Here is a 19,068-nt window from a genome sequence, read left to right on the forward strand (position 1 = left end):
CATGTATGAATGAGTTACTAGTTAAAGATACCGAGAGGGGTCTGGTGTTTGAATAGGAGACATCCTTGACCGGCACGGGTGGATTAGAGGGGTACTCGTACATCTGTATAATCCTTTAGTGTCTCTGTTGACTATCCAGACATTGTGTCTCCTCAGGAGTTGAGAAGGATAAGGTGGGGGGACAGCCCGCCCTTTGGGTAAACTCTTGTGACAAGACCGATGGCAGCATCTTACCACACCCCTTTTTCTATGTGATATATACGGTTGAATGAGCTATATTGAGTCAGAGACTCCTCAGACGATTATGTGTGTGTAAGCTGTTGACGTGTCTCTCATATGTGCATAATAGTTAATAAAACTTTTAGAATGTACAAAGAGAACAGTGTCTCTGTGTTCCTTACTCCGAGTATCAAACTTTGACAGGTCTAGCACGAACAACCACTAAGTAACTAAAGTTCAAACAAAAAGTGTTACTGACATCCCCAGTCTCCCCTGCTTCACATGGTTTATATAAGAGATGTCACCATTAAAGAAGACGTGTTAGATGAAGAGCTTTCAGGGGCAAAGGGTGTGAAACCCTAAAACATCAATGGTAATAAAATTAAAGGCTGAACTAAAATCTAAAATGATGTGGCCGAGGTGGTACAGAGATCAAAGCCGCTCCCCTGATTGAAATATATCACTGCAGTACGGGTTTGAATCCAGGCTACTGCCCTTTCCCTCCAACCTCCACCATCTTTCACCAGTCTCTATCAAGAAAGCATACAAATACCAGAACAAAATGATAAATTTTTTCCTAGCCACTGAAATTCAACACTACTGTTGTTTGCTCCTAGAGGTTTAAGGCCAGGTGTTTTGTAAAAGCACTTTGTGACAACTGCTGATGTAAAAAGGGCTTTATAAATACATTTGATTGATTGAGTGACTAAAGATTCATTTCAGTATTGTCTGTTCATTACTTTTTCTCAGGCAATCATCAGTTGTGTGTCAACGGAAGAGAACCTGGAGCTAACAGTCCGTGTCAAGTCCCAGAATGAAACTGAGTGCACATAAGATTACAGAGAATTTAATTAGCTCATGCGCTACCTAAGAAACAAATGTCACAATTGTATAATGAAAGTTAGTAAATGAAGGGAGTGGCCAGTAAACTACGTCTGTCAAGCTTACTCAGGAATGAGGAACTACGTGGCTAAACTTGATAAAAAAGTGAAATAACGGAATTGGCTGTAGATGATACAAAGCATGAGAGAGAGATGTTTTGGACTACTGTCACTCACCTGTCAAAGAGCATGGGAGCTTTTCTATTTCTGCTGATTCTGGGTCAGTCTATTTTCATTTTTGTTTTCACCAACACAACATTTGTAAACTATAGCATATTCATGTTTGTAATTTTCTTGTGTCTTTTAGCATTTCTCAAGAGCCATAGTGCAGAAGGAACTGGATGTTTGAATGGCTTAACTTCATCACCCGCATCCACTTGTGTTGGTAATAATGATGAACAATATATATTTTCATATGGAGTTCTTTGCTTCAGCACTTAAAGATGCAATCCAGGACTTTTCTAAATTACAAACTCATTATTCAAACCTTACATTTTTCGTACAGATGTCATTTAAATGTGCATAATATTAAAGTAGAATAACTATCATACCTTAGTCAGTCATGAGATTCCAGGTCTCAATGAGAGTAGTTGTAATGACATGGGTTACACATGACAAAACACAAAATCCTCTGGGACCCGTTTTGGCCTGACAGCATCACCCTAACAACCAGTAGACAAAAAGGCTGAGCTTACATATGTACATATAATGTGCATAGCAATAACAGGAGAGACCATTTGGGGATATAACAGAGCCAGGAGACCTTATACACATAGAGGACAGGTCTAGAACAGAGCCAATAGTAAGTGGCCGTGGGACAGACACATGTCACCTAGTAGGAGTGGTCCGCCAGGTAGGAAGCAACCCAAGAGTGCTGGGCTTGAGACACCTGGAAAGGGTGGAGAGTAGACTGGGTTACACTTTCTTAGGCAGTGGATCGATCGTGGGAGAATGTGAAGAGAGGAGAGTGAGTTAGCTTGGGCATCGTGATGAACTTCTGCTACATAGAGGAGAGCGGTTTTGGGCAAGTGGCCTGTGTTGAAGCCTAACTGGTTGGAATCAAGGAGATCGTTCTGAGAAAGAAAACAGGACAGTTGGTTGGAGACGGCATGCTCAAATGACTTGGAAACTGAAGACAGAAGGGATGCCAGTCTGTAGTTTTTGATGTACAGTAGAAGGTGTCAAATATTGGTTCCTTTAAGAGGACAGAGACTATGTTGAGGGGACACAGCCATTGGTCAGGGGTAACCTGATGAGGGTGGTAAGGAAAAGTTGTCATGTTTTTGGACAACCAGACAAGACTAGCTGCTCGTTATATTATTGAGATGGACCGGGAAAAAACTATAAATGCATGAACAAGTTTGGTGTGTGAGAGAGACGTGGACTTACTAGGCTGAGTGAATTATTTCTATTAATTCTAAGTTCAGCTCTTGTAACAGTAGGTACACCCCCTGGAAAGTTATTTTTAACTTATTAGGACACAATGATAGTATATAATTTTCACTACAACACAGATGAAGATATCCTATTTCAACAAATTACACTGAAAGATTATACCAGTAATCTATTCATCACAAGTGCTGAAAAAATAAGTACAATATTGTTGCCTAACTTCCTGTCGCCGTTTCCTGTAACTATCAATCAGTCTGTTACATTGACTGAAAGGAAATGTTGCACACACTTTTTTTTCCAGTAACCTAAGGCTTTCATACATGGACGGCTAAATTCGAGCATTTCAGTAGGACTTAGATCTGGGCTTGGGCTCTGCCATTCCATAACCGTCAATTTTCTTCTTTTTTAGCCACTCTGTTGTAGCTTTGCATGTGTGTTCTGGGACATTGTCTATTTGCAAGATGTTTGGTTCAGCCTCAGCTTTTTGACAGATGTCCTCACATTCTCCTCAAGAATGCTCTGGTACAATATTCATGCCTGATTTCATGATGACAAGTTGTCCGTGCCCATAGCGCTCCAAACCGCAGAGCCAAATTCTCCATGCTTTACAACTGGTATGAGGTTCTTTCATACAAAGACAGTGTTCTATTTTTGGCAAACATGGCGCCTGGTATTGTGCCCAAATACCTCACCTTTGACTAATGTGTCCAGAGCACCTTGTTCCAGTAGTTTTGGGTGTTGTCTGATAGTATATGCCAGTGGCATTTTTAGAACAGAGGCTTCTTCTTTCTTGATTTTCTATGTAGGCCAAATTTGTGCCGTCTCTTTCTGACTGTTGACTTGTGCCCTTCAGCATTGACAGTGGCAAGACAGGCCTGTAGATGCCTTGATGTTACCCAGGAGTTCTTAGTGACTTCTATAGGAATATTTCAGTAAGCCCTTGAATTTGGTTGGATGACCTGTCTTTGTAGATTGCCAGTGGTCTGTACATTCCTCCATTTGCAGATTACCCTTCAGACAGTGGAATGATGTACTTGTCTTTGTAACTTCTCCCAGCCTCATGGGATTCAATGCGCCTGAAACAGGCCTTTTGGTCTCTGCAGGATGTGTCACCACAGCCATATGGTTAAGACCAAACCAGAGTCACCACAGCCATATGGTTAAGACCAAACCAGAGTCACCACACAGCCATATGATTAAGACCAAACCAGCATAGGTTTCTAATAAACAGAAGGCTGCTCCCTCCCAGGTTACTCTCTAATGACTTTTGGAATAACGTGCAACTATCGAATTATTGCCATTTTATTTGATGGCACATGATGGGGTGTAGTACATTTTCCATGTACAGAAATTGCATTTCTGTTGATTTTTTATTCAATATATGGTTTCAACATCTTTTTTGTGATTTGGTAAATTGGGTTACCTTTATCAATGAACATGATAAAGGTTGTCTTAAAAAAGACAACTTTCCATGGGGTGTATCTACCTCTTCACAAGAACGTAGATGGGTGCCTAAATGAGAATTACGTCTGTAGAAACAGAACTTGCTTCAACACATATGGAAAATACAACTCTGAATGTTATTACAGTATGTACAATAAGTGTAGCTCTGTACAATTGTATTTATAGTGTGACATTTATCAAGGATGTTCACTCTTTTTGGTCACCATGCACAATTCCATCAGGTTTCTCTCTCCGCCACTTATACTATCCTCTGTCAGATTTTCCTCTGTCCTCACTCTCACTATTAGACAACAAAACGTGTGTCGATGTCGCTTGTGGGCAACATGCAACATGCGTAAATGAGAGTGGCACCTTCAAGTGCAAGTGTTCCGTCGGTTTCACCTACAAATCCTCCAAGATGGACAAGTGTGAAGGTAAGAGAAATACAATGGTTCTTGGCTCTTCTGATGTAGAGTGTGTGGTCTACATTTTCTAAGGTTATTCAACTCATTCCCTGCAAAGGGTCAGGTCTTGCTTGTCTTCTTTCCTACCTGATTATTAACTGTACCCACCTGGTGTCCTCGGGTCTAAATCATGAGGGTCACAATTCAAAAATGCAGAACGTTTGTTGGTCCATAGTTAGAGTGCGATAAGGCGTTTCTCTGAACTCTTGCGCCCAAATGACATTATGATTCAGCTGTTATTTACCCCTTGGGCTGAAACAGGACACCACCTGTAATCAAAATGTATTTAATCAGAGGTTTTTACCACTGATCGGCTCAAAAATAGTACATAATGTCAAAGTGAAAAATTAAACTTACAAATTGTTGTAAACTGATCACAAATACGAAACAGTAAATAATTGACTGCATTAGCGTTCGGGCAAATAATGCTGTGGCTTGATGTATAAAGTCGGAAGAAACTTATCCATCTAAATCCATTTTGATTTCATGTTGTAAACATAATATGCGTAAAACTTATACTTATGAGCCACTTTGGTTCTTCACTTTAACGCTTATCTGATTCACTAGTAATGATCATCACTAATTACAACTTGGAACATTCCACACTTAAAGTGGGATATCATTTCATAATGTTGTGTTACTGCTCACTTAATGTGTAATGTTTATGTCACCACCTAGGGTTACACTAGCCTAGGGAACTGAATCTGGTTCTATTCTGGATTTTGCCACACACACAGACCAATAATTCACTTGGAACAATTTATTAATAAATATATAAAAAGTTACTCAAAAAATGGTGAACAAAGTCTATATCCACAATATTTAAAACATTCTTAAAACGGACATCCGGGATTCCAGGGTCAAAGAGGCAGAGCTGTAGACGTCGGTACTGTCTCTTTAAGGGTGGGCACAAACTAGCAGAGTACAAAGCCGGGCTCGATTAATGAAGTCGCAGTCTTCCGTCGCCAGGCCCTCTTGACGGGGGAGAGAAGAGAGGAAAAGAGAGCTCCCCAGATCGGCCTTTTACAAGACTTGATTTGACAGAGCGCATAAAACAGGTACTCGCCTGATGTCCAACAAATCGCTATTTGTGTGATCTCCAGCGATCCACTGGCTGTACCCCGCAGGCAGTGGGTTCTCTCTAGTTTGGGCTGGTCCTGTTCCCTCTGTCGTTCGTTCTCCCCTGTTCCCTCGCTAGGATTTCAAATATCCTTTAATTCGCTGCTCGGCCAATCATTGCAGCAGTCTCATTAGCTGCGTTAGTTGAAGGCAGATGTGGATCAAGCGGAGTGGGCGTGGCAAACCAAGAGCTGTCAAAACTGCAACAAAAACAAAGTCCATGCCACCAAAAACAAAACACATGCGTACAAACCCAAAACAACTCATATGACCAACCCATACACACAATACCATGCCGCCAAACTAAAACAAGTTACACATTAAAACACTGCAAATTATTATAGCAACAAACACTAACTCAGAAATACTAGACAAAAGTTGAGTAATTAATTAATGGAGAATGAATCAAAGTGTAGTCTTAGTTGCCTTCCGTGACCCCCCCCCCCCCCACTTGATAGGTAGTCGTCCCGACAACCTCCACTAATGATCGTACCGGCTAGGTTTCACCCCAAAGTTGGCCCTAACTGATTTCCGGGGCTGCCCCCTGCCCTGCATTTGCTCCTGGCTCATTGTGGTGTCGGTGGGGTTCCCGTCCCCCAGCACTTCGGTTTCCACCGGTACACTTGGGGCCCCCTGGATGTTCGGCTCCACATCATTCTGCTCGGCTGATGCTGGGGAACTGTCAGGTTCTCCAAATCCCGACCGCCTTGCCGGTATCACAGGGGGCGCTGTGCTCTCCGACTCACGCTCCACAGCCACATCTGGTTGAGGTCTAATGGGAAACAAAGGGGGGGGGGGGGGGGTCCGGGTGCCCTTGACATACCTCTAAGGTGTCCATTGGAGCCGATATCCCTGGCCCTAGGAAATTTGGACGTGGCCTTAGATTATTGCGATGAATCGTACATTCGGGCCCCTCTCGACCTTCCGGTCTAATTCTATAAGCCGGGCTAGTTGGAGACCAGGCTCCCACGATAACAAAGGGGTGGGATTGCCATCTAGGTGTCAACTTGCCCTGCGTCCTCCAACGGAAGTTCCTTAAAAGTACCCATTCCCCTGGTAGTAATGGTGTAGTCCGGGCGCGGATGTCATAGCGTCCTTTATCCCAGCTTTGCCTCTGTTGAGCCTTCCTAGTCACGGTCCCATAAGCCCTCTCCAGCTTCTAGTGGTGCATCCGCACCCAGTCCCCTGGCAACTCCCCCTTCATCCTTCCTGGAGCCCCGAGGAGCAGGTCCACTGGTAGTCGAGCATTCCTGTGAGCCCGTATCCAATAGACATGGCAACGTCACACCTCCAGCAATCACCTCCACTCCAGGGCATTCCCCTACAAAGACCGGTCGCAGTTGCTCCACTGGTTCATTGCTTACCCCGTCCACTCGCCCTACAGTGGCCGGGTGTTCCGGTTTAAAGAAGGTCTAGTCTCCCTAGCCAGGCAGGGACACTCTGCGCATATGGCCCGCTTGTCCACACTGGAGGCAGATAGGGCGGCCTTGATCATCCCATTGTAGCTGACGACGCGGTCGCTGAGGCTCAGAGAACCGGGGAGTAGTGGGGGAGTTTAGCTGCCGTTATCCCGTAATTCTTCACGCAGAGTCTTCCCCAGCTCCGAGACCAATTGTAACAACTCAGTACGGGTCTGCTCCTTCCACTGGGTGAATGTATTAATTGGAGGCAGGGCAGTAGAGGTCACTTGTCTTGCCATGTTATCCTCCTCATCGTTCCAGCCCTCTTTCTCCAGTTCCTTTGCCTCCTGCACCAACTCTGCGAAGGACATATCGGGGTTCCTACGCACCTGACGATGTAGTTCCTTTTTTAGAGGGCCGGAGTGAAGGCTCAGGAGCAGATGGTCACGGATCGTAGATTCTTCATGGGCTGACCCATTAGGCTCTCCTCTTTTCCACCTCTGAAAGGCTTCCCGTAATCTGAGGATAAAAGCTCCCAATGTTTCTCCTGCCCCCTGCTTGATATAAAAAAATCTCATCCGTAAATCAGCCACTGATGCGCAGTCACCATATAAACCAAATAAAATCCTAAAAATGTCCTTAGTGGTTTGTCTATCTCTCTCTTCCAGTAACAGCACTTCCCGTTTTGCATCCCCCTCTATAGCACTTAACAGGAAGTCCACTTTCTGTTGTTCTGACAGGCCCTGGGCCCATAAGAGGGCTTTCATTTGGTCAACCCAATCGCCATAGCTCATTACTCCCTTTTTTCCACTGAATTTCCACATGGTACTCCCATAAACCAAGGCCAAGCCATATTGGTAGTAGGTGGTACCGTCTCCTCTTGTCCATCCATATTCCCTTCTGTGTGTGAGGCAAACCAGAACCCTGCCGACAACGCCAAAAATGTCACCACCTAGGGTTACACTAGCCTAGGGAACTGAATCTGGTTCTATTCTGGATTTTGCCACACACACACAGACCAATAATTCACTTGGAACAATTTATTAATAAATATATAAAAAGTTACTCAAAAAAATGGTGAACAAAGTCTATAGCCACAATATTTAAAACATTCTTAAAACGGACCTCCGGGATTCCAGGGTCAAAGAGGCAGAGCTGTAGACGTCGGTACTGTCTCTTTAAGGGTGGGCACAAACTAGCAGAGTACAAAGCCGGGCTCGTTTAATGAAGTCGCAGTCTTCCGTCGCCAGGCCCTCTTGACAGGGGAGAGAAGAGAGGAAAAGAGAGCACCCCAGATCGGCCTTTTACAAGACTTGATTTGACAGAGCGCATAAAACAGGTACTCGCCTGATGTCCAACAAATCGCTATTTGTGTGATCTCCAGCGATCCACTGGCTGTACCCCGCAGGCAGTGGGTTTTCTCTAGTTTGGGCTGGTCCGTTCCCTCTGTCGTTCGTTCTCCCCTGTTCCCTCGCTAGGATTTCAAATATCCTTTAATTCGCTGCTCGGCCAATCATTGCAGCAGTCTCATTAGCTGCGTTAGTTGAAGGCAGATGTGGATCAAGCGGAGTGGGCGTGGCAAACCAAGAGCTGTCAAAACTGCAACAAAAACAAAGTCCATGCCACCAAAAACAAAACACATGCGTACAAACCCAAAACAACTCATATGACCAACCCATACACACAATACCATGCCGCCAAACTAAAACAATTTACACATTAAATCACTGCAAATTATTATAACAACAAACACTAACTCAGAAATACTAGACAAAAGTTGAGTAATTAATTAATGGAAAATGAATCAAAGTGTAGTCTTAGTTGCCTTCCGTGACATTTACAATTCTTTCTTAATTCCCTGTTTGTTCCATCTGATGTAGATATAAACGAGTGCAATCCGGGTGTCTGTCCCAAAGGAAAGTGCGTCAACACCCTGGGAAGCTACTACTGTCAATGTGATCCTGGCATGAGATATGATGCCAATGGATCATGTGTTGGTCAGTATAATCTTATTTAAATTCTGTCAGAGATCACCAATCTCATTTTTCAACACACACACACACACACACACACACACACACACATTCTCTCCTTCTCTCTCTCAGGAGTGTCTTCTTTCTCTGTTGCATTTCTCTCACGGTCTACATTGACTCTGCAGATTTGTGACATTATGTCAGAGCTGGTATGTACATCTTGTGCTGTGTTCTGTCTCATGCAGATATTGACGAGTGTACGGTTCAACCCCAAATCAGTGGGGACCAGTCAGTGCCTGGAAAAAAAGAATCATAATAATAATATAATAAAACCAACAACAACAATAGGGTACCCATACCTATGGTATTTGGTCCCCTAATAAAATATCACTAAAAGTGAACATTGCCATCTTTTTCTCCACATGCTAGCATGACATCCATGCTGAATGACAACACATACAGTGGGGAGAACAAGTATTTGATACACTGCCGATTTTGCAGGTTTTCCTAATTACAAAGCATGTAGAGGTCTGTAATTTTTATCATAGGTACACTTCAACTGGGAGAGACAACTGGGAGAAACAAAAATCCAGAAAATCACGTTGTATGATTTTAAATAATTAATTTGCATTTTATTGCATGACATAAGTATTTGATCACCTACCAACCAGTAAGAATTGCGGCTCTCACAGACCTGTTAGTTTTTCTTTAAGAAGCCCTCCTGTTCTCCACTCATTACCTGTATTAACTGCACCTGTTTGAACTCGTTACCTGTATAAAAGACACCTGTCCACACACTCAATCAAACAGACTCCAACTTCTCCACAATGGCCAAGACCAGAGAGCTGTGTAAGGACATCAGGGATAAAATTGTAGACCTGCACAAGGCTGGGATGGGCTACAGGACAATAGGCAAGCAGCTTGGTGAGAAGCCAACAACTGTTGGTGCAATTATTAGAAAATGGAAGAAGTTCAAGATGACAGTCAATATCCCTGGTATGGGGCTCCATGCAAGATCTCACCTTGTGGGGCATCAATGATCATGAGGAAGGTGAGGGATCAGCCCAGATCTGCATGGCAGGACCTGGTCAATGACCTGAAGAGAGCTGGGACCACAGTCTCAAAGAAAACCATTAGTAACACACTACGCCATCATGGATTAAAATCCTGCAGCGCACACAAGGTCCCACTGCTCAAGCCAGTGCATGTACAGGCCCGTCTGAAGTTTCATGTGGTCTGATGAGACATAAATAGAGCTTTTTGGTCTAAACTCCACTCGCCGTGTTTGGAGGAAGAAGAAGAATGAGTACAACCCCAAGAACACCATCCCAACCGTGAAGCATGGAGGTGGAAACATCATTCTTTGGGGATGCTTTTCTGCAAAGGGGACAGGACGACTGCACTGTATTGAGAGGAGGATGGATGGGGCCATGTATCGTGAGATCCTGACCAACAACCTCCTTCCCTCAGTAAGAGCATTGAAGATGGGTCGTGGCTGGGTCTTCCAGCATGACAATGACGCGAAACACACAGCCAGGGCAACTAAGGAGTGGCTCCGTAAGAAGCATCTCAAGGTCCTGGAGTGGCCTAGCCAGTCTCCAGACCTGAACCCAATAGAAAATCTATGGAGGGAGCTGAAAGTCTGTATTGCCCAGCGACAGCCCTGAAACCTGAAGGATCTGGAGAATGTCTGTATGGAGGAGTGGGCCAAAATCCCTGCTGCAGTGTGTGCAAACCTGGTCAAGAACTACAGGAAATGTATGATCTCTGTAATTGCAAACAAAGGTTTCTGTACCAAATATTAAGTTCTGCTTTTCTGATGTATCAAATACTTATGTCATGCAATAAAATGATAATGAATTACTTAAAAATCATACAATGTGATTTTCTGGATTTTAGTTTTAGATTGTTTTAGATCACTCACAGTTGAAGAGTACCTATGATAAAAATGACATGCTTTGTAAGTGGGAAAACCGTCAAAATCGGCAGTGTATGAAATACTTGTCCTCCCCACTGTATCTGGCCCACAACAAATGAAAGAAATACTTGTTACAAAGGAATACTTCTTAATAAGAAATAGTTTTACCAACCTTTTTCTCCTTACTCAACATAGGGTGCTAAATTAGCCATCTTGTCCATCCTTTTTCTTCTAGCCCGTAAATCGTCCATCACCTTGATTTGTACCCCCAATAATTTATTATTGTGATAATGCGGGCTATATCATTGTGCATGTTGGTGTGTTTCTTTCTCCCCTGCTCCCTATTTCAAAGCCTGGTCAGCCCACTTTCCAAATCCATTCCATTTACGAATTAAACAGATCTCTCTTGAAATCCATGTCAAGTTATACATTGTACTTTTGTACTGGAGTCCTATTAGAGAACTTGAAGCGGGAGATCCGATCTCAGACAGACCTGATTTGGCCTTATATATGGATGGTATAAAAACAAACTTACCTTTATCAGTAAGGTAATGAGAAGGTGGTTGGCCATTTCACTTGAATTTTGAACTTCGATTGGAATACAATACAAGTGGGATGGATGGACTTTTGACCAGGGTTGGGTAGGTTACTTTTTAAATGTAATCTGTTACAGTTACAAGTTACTTTTTGTACCACATTGTACTTTTATATGACTTTCATATTAAGAGGCATTAGAAAACAAATAGGAATAGCCTATAACAAGTTGAACACCCTTTGCGAAATCAGTCAGTGTTAGAGTTTACATAGATGGCCAAAAACGGAATTAGCATTTTAACTTATTGGTTTAGTACAGCGCCTTTGGAAAAGGTTTCTAAACCATTGCTTTCTACTTCAATATGATTGGGCTACATCTCCACATTACATGCTAAAGGTCTGTTAGATATTCATTCGTTCCAATTAATCCAATAACCCTCGGTCTTCCAGAAATAAATTTGATTGATTGATTGTTTATCTGAACATAACCCAAAATCGAAGGGTGTGTTATTTGTTTTATTCATGTTTCTAATTGCCTCAAAATATTGTTGACAAATAAATGGCAATTTCTCAAAAACAGTATTGACATTGTTGTTTATAAAAATCAAGATATCCGTAGCTTTTCGCGCGTACATAAATACAGTAGTCTGATGTTTTGCACCACAACCATAATCATTGTCAAAATAGTGCAGAAACCCCAAGCATGCGAACGCATGTTTGCAATCGTGAACACCTGCACACAAAAAAGTTTTACCCGCACGAACGTAACATGATTATAAGGGCCACCAGCAATTGATTATGAAATCTCTAATTATAGAAATAAACTGTGATTATACACCTGCACTCTTAGTTTGAAATCAATGTCATCAGCAGCCAATAATAACCAATGGATGCAATAGTCTGAGATGCAATGCAAGCAATTCACATGGCCTATCTGTATGAACAGAATGCTTCCCAACACACCCTTTCTCCTTAAATATCATGATTAATTCCATATAATGTTTTATCCTGAAGGCAGCCCATGTTACAGCTATCTAACAAACAGTTGCCTAATCTTAAAAACAATTCCTGTCTGAATTTTTCAGTGCAATTCTTCTCGGCTGTGTTGTTCGGTGCATTTGACAAATAAACCTAGAAACTTGAACTATATAAAATATAACTCTTGAACTAATATATAATAGGTAGGCCTATCGCCTAGATGCGTAGAGTATAACTAAAACACCTTTAAATGAGTCATATCGATACACAGTGTTTTTACCAATTAAACTAGCGCTTCATCAGTCACTATACTGCAAATGCGCGTTCACGTTTTCGCGCATGATGATCACACACACACAACTGAGGTGCGCAATACAGTTACAGTTTTTTTGTAATCAGTTACTCCCCAACTCTGCTTTTGACAACTCTGCTTTTCGATATAATATCCCGAACAGGCTAGCTAGAACAGCCTACTGCACATATTAACAGTTAGTGGCCAGTTTAACAGAAGTCCAATCCATCCCAGCAATGAGATTGCTTGTTCCATTTGTTCTTTGAATTGGGTTACAAAACACTGGCTATCTTAGATTGCTCTGATTTAAAAAAATCTAAATGGGGTGGCGTTGTCATTATATTTTGCCGCAGTGCATGACCTCAGGAACAAGACAAAGACAGCAGCTGATATCTGAAACTTTGCACAAATTTGCTGGATACGTTAGGCATTATTAAGAGACTAATAGTTTTTTCATCAAGTTCTGTAATAAACTGCAATTTCTATTTTATGGGAATGTCCACTATGTATGGGTGATTGTATTATTTCACTCATTTAGCAAAGAGTCTGAACCAGAAGCAGAAAGTCAGCGAGATGAGATGGAGAGTAGGGTGAATGAGAAGTGAGTGATAAAAATGATACTAGCCCTCTGGACCTGTTTAGTTTTAAACGTGTTATGGTACACTGTGTTACAGTTTGTCTATTTTGAAGACTTCTGGCCTAAACTATGTTGTTCTCCATAAAACTAAGTTAATTCTACATAGCAAAAATGTGCACAAAAACATTGTTGATATAAAGATAATAGTATATGTTTGTATAATTCAGAAAATCTGAATGTGAAGTAGGCTCCATTTTAAATTAGATTGTAAAAATAGTTACCTTTTCTGAGTTTCAGGTAGGACAGGGAATGTGTTTGGGTCATTCTCATACAAGTGTGTGCGGCGGCGCATTTACAAAGTATGCGCTGGTTAATTTTCAAGTTGATATTGTGCATATTTTTCACTTCATTAAGCTTCGCGAATGTTTATGGACATCATTCATTCGAGGCATTGGAGATATACTGGGTGTAACGTTTTCATCATTTTGACACACTAAGGGACAGGTCTTTACGATTAGTCCCTAAGATAATTGTGAAAACACAGGAAGTTTGCATATGCAAACACAGGAAGTTGAGCGACTGCCTCTGACAGCAAAAGAACATAGTGTGAAGGTGTGAGAAACTTCTTGTTACAGTCAATTTGTCTCTTTTCACTGCTTATTTTTCTGTTTTCAATCCCTCTCACCGTTTACCTGAACTCTGCTGACTCATAACATTCTGTTAGCGCTGGTATTCTGTGTTTTGTCCAATACAGATGTTGACGAGTGTACGGCTCATCCTCAAATCTGTGGGGAAGATTCAACTTGCCTCAACACCAATGGCAGCTACTCCTGTCACTGTCTTCCTGGGTTCAAAAGTAACATTGGACTGTGTTTTGGTAATTACTGTGTAATGAGTGAGTGTGTGTGCATTTGTGTGTGTGTATGTGTGTGTGTGTGTGTGTGTGTGTTTCTGTGTGTGCATGCATGTTTGCACATCCGTGCTTGCTTGCATGGATCCATTTAATTGTGTTGTTTCCTCACTACTCTCTTTCAGACATAAACGAGTGTGTGGAGGAGAAACGTTACTGTGGAAACGAAGGGCTTTGCCACAACCTGATTGGCAGCTACTGGTGTCAATGCTCACCTGGGTCGACCAACTATGGCCAAAACGGAACTAAATGTGTCGGTGAGGGACTGACACCATTCCACCAGTCCTGATTTATGTATTCCCTTCTCATGGACTTGTGTAGCTAACGTAGAAGAGTACCTGAGATAAACCCTTTTCATTTTCTTACTTCAGAGCTCAGTTGTGACCCGCAAGAAGCGCGGCCTGGAAAGGTAAAACCTTTGATTTTACAGTACATTTAGAAAGGTGTGTATTTTGTTGTTTCAACTGTTGTATTTCCCCACTGCTACACATGCCACCCCCCCCCCCCCAATCCCAGACTCTTCCAGGCCTTGGCAATCTCATGTCTCTGGTGAGAAAAAACTGTTTGAGTTTGAGGAACTCTTCAATGTCTGGACCAAGTGGACCGCCATTGGGGGGAGATGTACTGTTGAAAGTAAGGTACCATTTCTTTACCCTAACTCCAAGCCTCCAATAGTCATAGGACCAACCACATGTCCTGACTATGATAGATTTTCCATGTATTAATATTCTGAGGTGACTTCTGGTCAAGTACACTTAACAAAAATATAAATACAACATGAAGCAATTTTAACAATTCTACTGAGTTTCTTTTCTCAGATCCTCAGAGATTTCTTTGTCATGAGGTGCCATATTGACCTTCCAGTGACCAGAATGAGGGAGTGTGAGAGCGATAACACCAAATTTAACACACCTGCTCCCCATTCACACCAGAGACCTTGTAACACTAACGAGTCAAATGACACCGGGGAGGGAAAATGGCTGATTGGGCCCAATTTGGAAATTTTTGTTGCCAGATGTTTAGACATTAATGGCTGTGTGTTGAATTATTTTGAGGGGACAGTCAGTCAGTCTGGTTATATACATCTCCTTTCAGTCAGTCTGGTTATATACGTCTCCTTTCAGTCAGTCTGGTTATATCCATCTCAAGTGCTGACAGGAAAACCCACACCTACTGACCAACATTCTCTTTAGTCATCTGTTTACTTTGTTTCTCTTTTGTCCAGGAATTGATTAATGCCACTGACCTTGTTCAGCTGAACCACCAGAATAACAGTGGTCCCCATGGTGGCAGTGATGTGACTAGTTTTTTGGAGGCCGTTGAAAATTTCATTAGACTGATCGCTCCACAGCTGACAGAGAAGACGGCCAGGATAGAGACTAACTATACAGGTTACACACACACAATCTGAACACACACTAAACACATGCTAAACACACTGAACACACGCTAAAAACACCCACTGAACACACGCTAAACACACTGAACACACGCTAAACACACTGAACACACGCTAAACACACACTCTGAACACACTCTAAACACACACACTGAACACACGCTAAACACACTGAACACACGCTAAACACACACTCTGAACACACACTAAACACACACTCTGAACACACACTAAACACACTGAACATACGCTAAACACACACACTGAACACACTGAACACACACACTGAACACACGCTAAACACACACACTGAACACACACTAAATACACTGAGCACACGCTAAACACACACACTGAACACACACTGAACACACGCTAAACACACTGAACACACGCTAAACACACCCACTGAACACACACTGAACACACACTAAACACAAACAGAACACACACTGAACACACGCTAAACACACTGAAAACACGCTAAACACACTGAACACACGCTAAACACACCCACTGAACACACGCTAAACACACTGAACACACGCTAAACACACCCACTAAACACACACTGAATACACGCTAAACACACACACTGAACACACACTAAACACAAACTGAACACATTAAACACATGCTAAACACACACACTGAACACACTCTGAACACACGCTAAACACACTGAACTCACGCTAAACACACACACTGAACTCACGCTAAACACACACACTGAACACACGCTAAACACTCACACTGAACACACGCTAAACACACACACACTGAACACACGCTAAACACACGCTAAACACACTGAACACATGCTAAACACACCCACTGAACACACGCCAAACACACACACTGAACACACGCTAAACACACACACTGAACACACGCTAAACACACATACTGAGCACTAATGATTCACAGACCATTTTGAATGTCCCGCAAGGGACCACCCATGTATCACATAGATGGTGGAAATGCAGTTCATTTTCTGGTTAATGGGGTATCTGGTCCATGTTTTGAATTCGCCCATGTTTTGGATCACAGAGGCCAATATACTGGTGAACAGAAACAAGACTCAACCTACAGGTCCAGTCAGCCTGACCAGTGAGAACGCTCAGCTTGACACTACCTGGGAGACTGCTGTTGGAGATCAAAATAATTACCCAGGTAGCCTCATCTAATAGCATCACTGCACACTACTCTAGTTGTTAATAAAGGCACACACTGAAGAGTTCACTGGCAATATTCAGAGTGGCAAATGTTTAGCACCGGGAAATTGTAATAATTTGAACATATTGGAGGCTTATCTGACAGACATTTACAGGAAGCAAGCGCGTGCCCAGGTAAGGCTCAACCTGGGCACAGCACATTTCCCTTTGCCATATAGTGCCCTTTCCAGTTGACACGTGCCCACCCATCTCCGTTACACACGTCAGGCACTCCGATGGATATGTGGTGTCCGGCATCACGCTCTCCGACACATCGCCATCGTCCGTCCATGTGAGACGACAAATCTGCCCATTTGTTTTCAGTTTCAGCATGCCTCTTGAAAGGTCTATGCACGGTACTGACAGTTATGTGATTGGTTGTCTTAATGAGGAGGAAGGAGCTAACATCCAATCTCTTAAGGCATTCAATTGAAGTTAGGTTAAGTGGTGAGGTTTCAGTGGATAAGGGCTAGGTTTTAGGCTAGTAACAAGCACTTACCCTGGTCAAACATACTCAGAGCATTCGACCTATTTGAAAATGCAACATCCTCCATCTCCACTGAGTCAACCAATGAAAGGTTTTTTCTGTTTTCTGGTCAGATGTTTTCCCCCCAATTTTAACAAGGAAATCAAGCTGAGACCAAGGTCTCGTTCATACCTGAGCCCTGTATTCCAGAAAGTAGACAGAAGACAGAAAGAAAACACAATGAAACAAATCAACAAGAAGCACACACATTAAGAAAAGCAAAGAAATGTCACAGTGAAGAACTATTTTATCAGACACTTGAAATGCTTTATAGGCACCAATGTTTCAAACATAACTTGACCATGCACGGCATTCCATAAATATGGAGCATAGCAGTTGAAACCGGTATTACCTAACTCAGAGTCTTGGTTTCTCTAGTACCTGCAAGTCTTGTGAGCGTATCTGATAACTGCTGTTTTTCCCAATTGTTATGTTGAGGGGAGAAGCCCTATTTAAAATCATCAACCAGTGTTTTGGCCCATCTAGGAATCAGAATGTTCCAGCCAATCAAAATTGTATGGAAGATGAGCTATACGAAAGTTGGCACGAGTAATAAAGCATAGAGCTGCATGATGGACTGGGATAGGGCTGGATCTAGTAAAATTCCCACATTCAAAAACGTTGTATAGCACGTTATCTAATTTTTGTTTTGTTTGCAGGGTTTGCATTTGTCAGCCTGGTCAGCTTTAAGAATGTGCATATTCTGAACGGCAACTCATCTCAGACCCAGCAGCTCATATCCAATGCTGTCATAGTGTCTACTGGCAACCCCAACTCAACAAACCTGAACCAACCGATCAACCTCACCTTCCATCACCTGGAGGTAGCACCATTTAAAATGGTCTCTGACTTTCAGCAGAACAGGTTTTGTATTGATGCTTTTTCAGTGACATAAGAAGGTAATAACAATGTTTTAATGTCCCATAAACCTCCTAGTTCGCTGACAAGGACCCCGACTGTGTTTATTGGTCAGAAGAGAATGGGGCGTGGTCTAGGCAGGGCTGCAACTTGGTGATAACAAATGCCACCCACACTTTATGCTCCTGTAACCATCTCAGCACTTTCTCTTTGCTAAAAGGACTACAACAGGAAAAGGTGATGAGAACAGTAAGGCTCCGCTAAATGGGGGGGGGGGGGGGGGGTCTGTGTAAAATATCTGTGTAACAGGTAGGATGGCACAATTCTAGGAACTACTGTATTTGTACATGCTCATGGATTTATAAAAGTCCAGGTTGGAGCATTATACATTTCCTGCTCATTCCCTCCTGATTGTAGAAACTTTCAACAGGGTTCTCTGAAATCCTATTTGAAGTTTTTTTCGGTAATAAATTGAAAGTTCCCAGAATTGTAAAAAAATTGTCAGAGACCAATTTTTGCTTCCCCAGGAAACGTCATTGGTTACACAGTTTGATGCTTTTAGGGTGCCAGCCAGGTGTTTTGTCTAATGCATGTCATTTCTTGACAGCAGGGAGGGCAGCTTTCGAGAGTAATGTGGGCGGGCATTCTCGTGGCACTGGCCTGTGTGGTCCTATCCCTGACCTTGACCCTGCTGTGTCGTTTTGCCAGCAGAAGACGCCATCGAGGACGCAACCATCTTGATGTGAAATTCTTTAGAAAATGAAACATTGGTTTGAACAATGGGTGGTAATGTAATGCTTTATTTTGGATCCATTTGTAACATTGTCCCTTGGATTGCAAGGACATCCAAAGCCAGCACTTGTTTTGGTTGTATAACGATAAACCATTGTCATGGAAATTTTGAACTAAGGTGCATTTGAGAAATGTCTGTCTTTCTATTGGCTGGTATGTAAATCTGTACTTTGATTGTG

The 19,068-nt window shown here is 42.5% G+C and overlaps 1 protein-coding gene across 5 annotated transcripts; it reads left to right on the top strand.

Annotated features, from left to right (window-relative positions):
• Positions 1 to 4,260: 4,260 nt before the first annotated feature.
• Positions 4,261 to 19,064, top strand: LOC105009979 (adhesion G protein-coupled receptor E2). 5 transcript variants are annotated; one of them, XM_034291805.1, is made up of 11 exons: positions 4,261 to 4,369; positions 8,799 to 8,915; positions 13,945 to 14,067; positions 14,226 to 14,357; positions 14,472 to 14,509; positions 14,617 to 14,733; positions 15,326 to 15,491; positions 16,550 to 16,672; positions 17,899 to 18,080; positions 18,176 to 18,346; positions 18,705 to 19,064. In XM_034291805.1, the coding sequence occupies exons 1-11, from the start codon at positions 4,354 to 4,356 to the stop codon at positions 18,858 to 18,860; spliced, it is 1,341 nt and encodes a 446-aa protein (XP_034147696.1). In that variant the 5' UTR covers positions 4,261 to 4,353; the 3' UTR covers positions 18,861 to 19,064. The 5 variants fall into 5 exon arrangements, with proteins under 5 accessions (XP_034147696.1, XP_034147697.1, XP_034147698.1 ...); XM_034291806.1 differs by having other exon boundaries at positions 18,708 to 19,064; XM_034291807.1 differs by having other exon boundaries at positions 18,176 to 18,334.
• Positions 19,065 to 19,068: the final 4 nt, after the last annotated feature.

The sequence above is a fragment of the Esox lucius genome, chromosome 4 (genome assembly GCF_011004845.1).
Source record: "Esox lucius isolate fEsoLuc1 chromosome 4, fEsoLuc1.pri, whole genome shotgun sequence".
Taxonomy (NCBI): Eukaryota; Metazoa; Chordata; class Actinopteri; order Esociformes; family Esocidae; genus Esox; species Esox lucius.

Excerpts from the sequence above, each read along its gene's own strand:
- LOC105009979 (XM_034291805.1), top strand. Across the intron at positions 14,358-14,471 it reads AAACGGAACTAAATGTGTCG|AGCTCAGTTGTGACCCGCAA; the intron begins GTGAGGGACTGA and ends TTCTTACTTCAG. Across the intron at positions 15,492-16,549 it reads GATAGAGACTAACTATACAG|AGGCCAATATACTGGTGAAC; the intron begins GTTACACACACA and ends TTTGGATCACAG.